This window comes from Abramis brama, assembly GCF_963993115.1.
Source record: "Abramis brama genome assembly, chromosome: 6".
NCBI classification, from domain to species: Eukaryota; Metazoa; Chordata; class Actinopteri; order Cypriniformes; family Leuciscidae; genus Abramis; species Abramis brama.
In genome coordinates, this window is record NC_139968.1 from 6,524,239 (window position 1) to 6,534,274 (window position 10,036).

General features: G+C 37.6%; 1 protein-coding gene across 3 annotated transcripts in view; it reads right to left on the minus strand.

Moving 5' to 3' along the window:
• The window catches only part of atp11b (ATPase phospholipid transporting 11B), a 52,831-nt gene that overhangs the window by 41,183 nt on the left and 1,612 nt on the right, over nucleotides 1-10,036 (minus strand). For all 3 annotated transcript variants that reach the window (XM_084116611.1, XM_084116613.1, XM_084116612.1), the window contains exons 2-3: nucleotides 405-521; nucleotides 215-304 (exon numbers count right to left, since the gene is read on the minus strand). In XM_084116611.1, the coding sequence (XP_083972737.1) occupies nucleotides 215-304; nucleotides 405-521 (207 nt within the window). The remainder of the gene's footprint in view (nucleotides 1-214; nucleotides 305-404; nucleotides 522-10,036) is intronic.

Genomic DNA, 10,036 nt, shown 5'->3' on the forward strand with positions numbered 1-10,036 from the left:
AGCTAATTCACATTCACAAGAAAGCTTGTATATTTGCAAACAGCAATTTATTCAAACTATGATTTGCAAATGCACAACCACATTTATATTCACAAAATTAGATTAATTGCACAAATCAGATGCACAAGTCATATATACCGGTACCCATGTAATTTGCATTCCCAAATCGCATCTTGTGAATATGAATTAGGTTATGAGTGAACTGAGAGCTTACCTGAACCAAAAAGATGATGAGAAAATAAAAATTGGCAATTCTTCTGAACTGCTCAAACAAATTCTTGGGCACAAAGTTCCATATGGTGTACTATAAAGAGAAAACAACAACAGTGTGGAGGATTTCACTGTCAAATTCTCCTGAAACACATGCACACGTGAGTCAAATGGCTGGAGATCTGCTCTCTTACCTTGGAGGAAATGATCCTGTTGTCTGCAAACCTCTGAGGAATATAATGGCCATGCTGTGGGAACTTGTTTGCTATGTAAACGGTGCGTGTGTCACTCTGATGGGGAGGGTCAAAGCCCTGGAAGAGATGAGGAGAGACGGGTCAGGCCAGAAAAATCAACAACATGGTCAACATTTCATCTAGAGCAATATATAACGCAATTTTGAACATTCCTGCACTGGTTTGGTTCCGATAGGGTGAAAAAAAAAGAAAGATTGTACACTAGGTGGCGCTATAACATGAAAAAAACATGAAAATGGCTAGGACCGCCTGACCGTTAGTCCGATTGACTTGAAAATTGGTATGCAGGTCCAAGGTGCCATGTATGTCTATGAGGACATTGGCGTATCTCGAAAAACATGGCCGCCATCGTCCAATGAAGTTTGAGCACCTATTAGACCAGGTTAACGGAGGCCGATCGGAACGAAACTCGATGGAAATTCAAAGAATAATTATCGAAAAAAAAGTTGTACTTTCGATTCACGGTCGCTAAGGGAGGCAAAAAGAACATTGTGGGAGGAGCCTATTTTACTAAAATGGACCCCAGAACCAGTCACAGGAGTTTGGACATTGAGATTTATACATCATCTGTATGGTTTGTTAGGATAGGGCAATATTTGGACGAGATACAACTATTTGAAAATCTGAGGGTGCAAAAAAATCACCTTTAAAGTTGTCCATTTATGTTGGCGATTGTGCTGCATCCACTCACAAAAATATTTTTTTATATATATTTACGGTAAGAAATTTAGAAAATATCTTCATGGATCATGATCTTTACTTAATATCCTAATGATTTCCGGCATAAAAGAAAAATCTATAATTTTGACCCGTACATGTACATGTATTGTTGGCTATTGCCACAAATAAACCCGTGCGAGTTGTGACTGGTTTTGTGGTCCAGGGTCACATATGTTGCTGAATCAGCGATATAATCTTAAAGCTTATGGAAAAATGGCGAGCTGAAGCTGAGAGCCTGATGGCCGCACATAACGCTCTGCCAAAGTCATTATTAATTCAGCTAGTGTGCAGCAAACAATTCATTATGGGGAGCACTTTCACGGCACACGAGAGTTCAATCACTCACTATTGAATTGCTATTGCTTTCAGAAGCACATAAGTGACTCTCAGACTTGGACTGTGTGTGGAAATCAGGGGTCGGATTCATGAACATCTTTATAAGAAAGAGCTTAAGATTCATTTTTAAGAAAATAACAGGCTTTGGTATGATCTGATTGCATGGAGGTTCTTGCTGAAGACTCCCTGACCAACTCAAAGGCCATCGACTGCAGATCACCATAACAATCATAGAAAACGTGGACAATATTTTCATCACAACTGTCTATAGAGTAGACTTGAGGTCAAAACTTGCCGATGTGTTTTTTTAATGTGCAGTGCATTTCAAATAGACCAATGTAGGGCTGTGCCGTCAACTGGTCAATCGCCCCATTGTGGTGGTGCACCAAAACACACTTATTTTGTGTACGAATGCTGCTTTACGTAAATACTAGGTAATACTACACGTGTTATGCAAAGAAAAAGAAATTTCACATGGGAAATCCAGTCTTTCTAATAGTAATCCACTAATAGTTGGGCGTGTGGACCTGCAGAAAGATGTTTGGTTAGTGACTTCAGTGTGAGCTGTGCTTCATGCATCACCACACTATTGACAATAGACCTGTTTTGCACATAAAATTTCACCGATTTCACCGCATTTTTAAGACTAAATGATGAGAAAATTCTTAAGAAATGTTTTTTTTTGGGGGGTGGGGGGGATGTTGAACACCAAAAGCATGTGACGGCTCTTTGCATAGACACAAACTCTCAGTCCACCTGGTGCTTTATGCAAATCGCTCTCCTGAAATCTGAACAGCTGGTGTGTGTCTTCCACTGAATCAAGGCAGGGAAGTCTCGCCACGTCATCCAACCCCATTGGCAACACATGCATTCAATTACAGTCTGAATCTCTGGACTCATCCGCCTCATTTCCCCTCCACACTTTCCAAGACGCTGGAACTCATTCTGTGTGCCAACATGAACATCTTGTGCTCCTTTTCTCAAAACTGTGCTGTGATTACCAACCCAACTTAACTGATTCACAGATTTGTTAGGAGAGTGAAGTAATACTTTTAAAGAATGCATTCAAAATAATGTTTGAGGAAGGAAGATCTCCAAACTCAAGTAAGCCGTGTGGCACACCACATATTTCGTCACAATCAGACAGAAGTAACGACAGATCTTTTCTTCAATATAGTGAAAAAAATATATATAACCTGCATTTTTAAAAACATAATATCATGCCCAACTCTGTGGTGAATCTTCTGTTCAGTTGGACTGTGTTTGAATTGCTTTGTATTAATCAGTGGATGTGCAATTGTTTGAAATGGGTATTTTGTAGGAGTGTAATGATACACGTATTCGTATTGAGCCGTTTGGTACGAGGCTTTCGGTTCGGTACGCATTACAAACCGAACGATTCGTTGGATCATTTTTCCTGCCGGTGCGACCACCACAACATCAAATGGCAAACGTAATGAGGGCGGAACGAAACTCAATATTTTGGACCGTTCATGAGTTTGGCCCATCAATGTCAGTGCAGCGCGAGCTGATCATGATCAAACACTGTTCCTACACAGCACTAAGAGATCCAGTGAAGAAAGCATTTGAGTTCGCCACTGACGTAATAACATCGCTGCGAGATCTAGTGAGAAGCATTCAACTTTCCCCGTTATTAACCGTAGATCTCCATTAGATCAAACAGCGCTGGCGTGGAAACCAGGAGAAACATTGTGCCATGGCCCATGAATGAACTAATATAATGAACATAATGAATTATAGGCTTTAAGTCCACAGATCTGCAACATTCACCATGGATTTACTGTAGTAAGACTAACTGTAACCATGGAAGTGTGGCAGGAATAGTAAAATGCTTTTTCCAGCACTTCAAAACTCAAATATTATCATATTTAAATGTTATTTTTAATGTGATGACCAAAACATTATTTGTTCATCCTTCGAAGATTACCCCCAAAGTTTCAAGATGTGGCTTTATAATGGCAATGAATGGACATTTCGTTTTGAAGTTTGAAATTTTCTAAAATTTCACCGTTTTAGCTTTGGAGAGTTTTTAAAATAAAATAAAAATTATAAGTAGAGTATGTTAATTTGTATAATAATATATAATATAATATACAGCATTACTAAAGACTGTTTACACGGTAACTATAAAGATAACTATATTAGCGTCCACACCAGCGGACGATATTGTTCTGTTTATTATCTCAGTTTTGACGTAAATCACTTTAAATGCTCGAGCTCTACAAAGCAGGATGGATTCTGATTGGCTGTCAATGTTTTAATCGTTCATCAGCTGTACAAAAAAATCGTTCTGAAAGTGTTTCCAACAATATTGTTTCTCTGTGCCATTATCATTGTGATGAGCACTCTGCTATTCTTTTATATTTATCATTATCATCATAGTTATCGTCCTTGGTGTGAACGGGCCTCAAGACTTCATCCAGACTAAAATAAAACAGGACAGGTTGACTAAATATAAAAACTAAAGAGTAAGACAAAGGACAAAGGCTAAATCAAAATAGCTGACAAAATTAGCACTACTTGTAAAGCAGTGGTTCTCAAGATGACTTATAAAATCAATAAATACTTGAATATAGACTTATAAATAGACTTAGAAATCAATATAGACAAACAAAACCAGCATTAAAATAAGCTAAAACAAATAACAATGAAGATATTTCTTAGTATTTGGATGTTTTTATAATGAATACGCATCTTTCTAATTATGCCAAACTTGAAAACTTGAAAATTTAGGGTGGTGGTGGGGTTTGCGGAGCTGTTTTGAAAAAAATGAATAAATAATTAATTAGTAGGGATATTTGACCCAGTACACTTCAATAATTGGACCCGGTCCGTAACGCACAAAACTAAAACAGTTTCTGTGACCCGTGACTCTGTTCTTTTATTTGTGTTAATAGAAAAATGCTTCTTTCCCTCATGCGCTAATAATCCACATTATAGAGATAATGAAACTCAGGCAGTAATAAACGAGCACAAGGCGGCTAACTAAGCATATCAAATTAATTGGAGAACAAGTGATGCCACATCTCTTCTCAGAACCGATCCGTACACAGAAAAGCGTGTCAATAGACAGTGCGATGACCCAAGCAGACCAACACGCACAGAGTGTGACGGCTTCAGTTTGCTGTCTAGATTAACTCTTAATTCCCAGTTACTGAGACAGTTCATCTGTGACTTCCGCTATGAAGAATGAGTCTGCCTCTCCAGTAAAGCACCTTTAATTAAACACTCATTTGCGAAGTGTCAGCTAATGAGGAGGCTTGAGGAGGGCCATCGCAGACTCGTCCTGGAGTGACCCGTCTAGATCCTGAAGCACCTGCCAGTCATCCGTTCACACACTCACACACTCTGGCGAACTTGCACAAAACACAAGCATAAAAACATTCAGTCAGAAGGCTATCTATCTTCACACGAGGGCTGTGCGATATGGACAAAAAACTCTATCACGACTTCCATTTTAATCACGAATTTGAACCAATTAATTTGATCTAAATAAATAAATATATAAAAATTAGTTTTTTTTTGGAAGCTGGCTTTATTGAAGATATTGCGGACACCATATCTCTGCATAAATGATACATGATGCAAATGCCAGTATTATGTGTTTTTGTTGGCCTGGTTCAGAAAGTGCCATTGTTTTTCTATGTAATCACGTCTTTAATCGCTCACGTATTTCACAGCATCTCGCGCACGACACGTTTGACAAAACTTTGCTTGTTATGATACGGAATATCTGCGAAAGTGTTACTAGTATCTCATTTCACAGATATTTTGTTTCTGTGTTGTTTCTATATTAAAATGTCGATACAATGTGACGTATTTTTCTCTGGCTCTTGTTTTAAATGATTTTGTTCCGTTATGTTGTTGTCATCGGTTGACGTTGTACAAGCAGAATGTGGCGGTTGGTCGGTGTGGTATTAGCCCCGCCCCTCCTCCACTGTGATTGGACGGCTGGGTGATGAGTGCTGCGTTTTACCCAAAGTTGAACATTCTTCAACTCTCGGCGACCTGTAAAAAACAGCGAGTGCTCAGCGTGAAATAGACGCTCGGATCCTTGTTACGCTCCTGGCGTTCCCATTGAAAACAATTGGAAAAATACTCCAGACGTGTGAAAAATACGCTTTGGTGGACAAAGGTTTATAAGTTATCATTAAAAATCTATATTTTGAGGAAATTAATCGTTTTTGACTCTATTCGGCTGCCGTTACACTTCAGGATCTAATGCACAGATCCAATATTATGACACACACCAGATGTCCTGTCTGTTTACATACACACTCCTACCGTATTTACATTAATACCTCACCAGACAGGCACTCTGACCAAGAGCATTCACTCATCGTTATTGAACAGCAAGCCACATATACATAAAATATATTCAATGGAATAATGATCACATTAAACAAACATGTTATGGAAAAAAAAAAACCTATATGTCGCCTATATGGTTTATTCTGAGTCATGATGTGCTGGAAACAGCTGGTACGGCAGCAGAAAAGCAAACAGTTCACATTAGGCTTCAGTGCTCTGACTCCGAGCGCACACTTCCCGTGACTCACACACACATGAAGAAACATTAGCAGCCGTGTGTTAATGAGGCGGTGGATGGAAGGAGCAGCAAAGCTCTGTAAACTGATGAACTCAAGCTAGATTTGTTTCCAAATCTGAAGAAAATCTGAGTGGTTGCTGCTTATGCAAAACTCACAACAATGCCAGGATGTAGTAGGAGGTTAGTAGGTGTCTATTGACTTAGATAAAGCCAAGAGCTCGACTCCTGGTCTCTAGATATGAACCAATCGTACAAGATAATAGACGGAAACAAGCACCTGAACACACACGTCACCAAAAATCAACATGCATCTGCTGTAATCATGATCATACATGCACACTAATGTTCAAAAGTAATGTTGAGAGAGGTCTCTTCTGCTCACCAACACTGCATTTAGTCAATCTAATAAGAAAAAACAGTAAATATACAGTAACATATTTGAAACTAGGGCTGTCATTAGCTATTATTTTAGTAATCTGTCGATTATTTTGACGATTAATTGAGGAGTTATCAGATAATTTGTGGCAATAAAAATAGATATAAGCGAACAATAGCCTGTAAAATGATTTAAAATACATTTTTTTTGTTTATTTTTGGTGACGTGTGTGTTCAGGTGCTTGTTTCCGTCTATTATCTTATACAATTGGTTCATATCTAGAGACCAGGATATTATATATATATACACATACATACATAGCACTATGCTATATGACCAGGGCTCGACATTTGACTCGTTTATTTAATAGCACGCTGCTAACTGTGATTAAACTTCCCGGTGTTATGGCCTTCGCTACTTTTGATAATGTCGCTGAATGCTGTCGTGACTTCAGCTACGTGTGACTTGCATGACAAATTATTATTATATATATATTTTTTTTAAGGTTTATAAAGTTATTAAGCCCAATAAACTGCGAAAAACAACTCATTGCGGCGTAAAAGTGTGTAAAATATCTCTGTGTTCAGAAGATGAACAAAAGGCTTATGGGTTTGGAACAACATGAGGGCGAGTGAATAACGACAGAACTTTTTATTTTTGGGGTGAACGATCTCTTTAAGGCTGACACAGATGCATTGATGCTCCAGATGTGTTTTTAGGACACGCAATAATGTGTGTAAAAGAGAGAGGCACTGAATCCACAAGGTGTGTTACCGAAATGTGACGACTTGAGCTATAATATAAACAAAAGACTTATACTCGACATTAACATTACAATGAACACTGGGAAGTCTGTCATTTCAGTGCTGTCGAATGAGGGAAGTTCAGAAAACTCTTTAATTGCAACACTGCCCTGCAGGCATCCATTGCATTTTCATTTTTATATATAAAAATACACCAAATACTCAGTACAAACCCAATTAGAGAGAAGAAGAGACACCTGAATCATGAGAAAAACAGAGATGTGGTTCTGCTTTACGGTTAACAGCAGGTTTGCAGCCACAGAGTCTGTCTCACAACACCACTGAATAAAACACACTTCCTGAGGCAAGACAACAACCTTCAGACACACAGACCAGATAAGATAAATCAGTGGTTTACTTTTTATAGTCTTCTGGAAGCATCTGTAAATTACTGTAAGCTGTCTGAGAAGTGCAGAAACCATCACAATAAGGAAATATTACACTAACTATATTGAACTATTTTCTCTAATTGAGGAAATACTCCATTTACAAATCAACGCTATTGTCGTTTGAACATTAACACAACATGCTCACACACTGGGTGCAGATGCTATGACATCATTCTCATATTAGCCGAGTAGTTATACAGCTAACTGTCATCGCATCAGTCTGACGCAACACTTCCTTAAAACATAGCCTAACTGTAGAAGTGCAGCAAAGATGTTTTATTGTATTTTATGGTCATGAAAAGACATTTATTAATCAAAGGAAACATTATTTCAATGCTTTCTTTCACATTCTTTCGTGATTCACTGAGAAACTTTCCGTTCGCTGGCGAAACATTTGTGATGGAAATAATATGAGGTGGGAGGAAAACAACATTTCAGTGCTTTTGATTTCTCTAGACTAGAGAACGCAACAGTTTTGCGAGAAAACGCAAATGTTTTTCAAACGAACGCAAAGTTTTTGGAAGGAACACATTAGTTTTGCGAGAAAACGTTAATGTTTATCAAACGAACGCAACGTTTTTGGAAGGAACACATTAGTTTTGCGAGAAAACGTTAATGTTTTTCAAACGAACGCAAAGTTTTTGGAAGGAACACATTAGTTTTGCGAGAAAACGTTAATGTTTATCAAACGAACGCAACGTTTTTGGAACGAACACATTAGTTTTGCGAGAAACGTTAATGTTTATCAAACAAACGCAACGTTTTTGGAAGAAACGCATTAGTTTTGCGAGAAAACGTTAATGTTTATCAAACGAATGCAACGTTTTTGGAAGGAACACATTAGTTTTGCGAGAAAACGTTTATGTTTATCAAACAAACGCAACGTTTTTGGAAGGAACACATTAGTTTTGCGAGAAAACGTTAATGTTTATCGAACGAACGGAACGTTTTTGGAAGGAACACATTAGTTTTGCGAGAAAACGCAAATGTTTTTCAAATGAACGCAAAGTTTTTGGAAGGAACACATTAGTTTTGCGAGAAAACGTTAATGTTTATCAAACGAATGCAACGTTTTTGGAAGGAACACATTAGTTTTGCGAGAAAACGTTAATGTTTATCAAACGAACGCAACGTTTTTGGAAGGAACACATTAGTTTTGTGAGAAAACGTTAATGTTTATCAAACGAACGCAACGTTTTTGGAAGGAACACATAAGTTTTGCGAGAAAACGGTAATGTTTATCAAACGAACGCAACGTTTTTGGAAGGAACACATTAGTTTTGCGAGAAAACGTTTATGTTTATCAAACGAACGGAACGTTTTTGGAAGGAACACATTAGTTTTGCGAGAAAACGCAAATGTTTTTCAAATAAACGCAAAGTTTTTGGAAGGAACACATTAGTTTTGCGAGAAAACGTTAATGTTTATCAAACGAATGCAACGTTTTTGGAAGGAACACATTAGTTTTGCGAGAAAACGTTAATGTTTATCAAACGAACGCAACGTTTTTGGAAGGAACACATTAGTTTTGTGAGAAAACGTTAATGTTTATCAAACGAACGCAACGTTTTTGGAAGGAACACATAAGTTTTGCGAGAAAACGGTAATGTTTATCAAACGAACGCAACGTTTTTGGAAGGAACACATTAGTTTTGCGAGAAAACGTTAATGTTTATCAAACGAATGCAACGTTTTTGGAAGGAACACATTAGTTTTGCGAGAAAACGTTTATGTTTATCAAACAAACGCAACGTTTTTGGAAGGAACACATTAGTTTTGCGAGAAAACGTTAATGTTTATCAAACGAATGGAACGTTTTTGGAAGGAACACATTAGTTTTGCGAGAAAACGCAAATGTTTTTCAAATGAACGCAAAGTTTTTGGAAGGAACACATTAGTTTTGCGAGAAAACGTTAATGTTTATCAAACGAATGCAACGTTTTTGGAAGGAACACATTAGTTTTGCGAGAAAACGTTAATGTTTATCAAACGAACGCAACGTTTTTGGAAGGAACACATTAGTTTTGTGAGAAAACGTTAATGTTTATCAAACGAACGCAACGTTTTTGGAAGGAACACATAAGTTTTGCGAGAAAACGGTAATGTTTATCAAACGAACGCAACGTTTTTGGAAGGAACACATTAGTTTTGCGAGAAAACGTTTATGTTTATCAAACGAACGCAACGTTTTTGGAAGGAACACATTAGTTTTGCGAGAAATGTTAATGTTTATCAAACGAACGCAACATTTTTGGAAGGAACACATTAGTTTTGCGAGAAAACGTTAATGTTTATCAAACGAACGCAACGTTTTTGGAAGGAACACATTAGTTTTGCGAGAAAACGTTAATGTTTACCAAACGAACGCAACGTTTTTG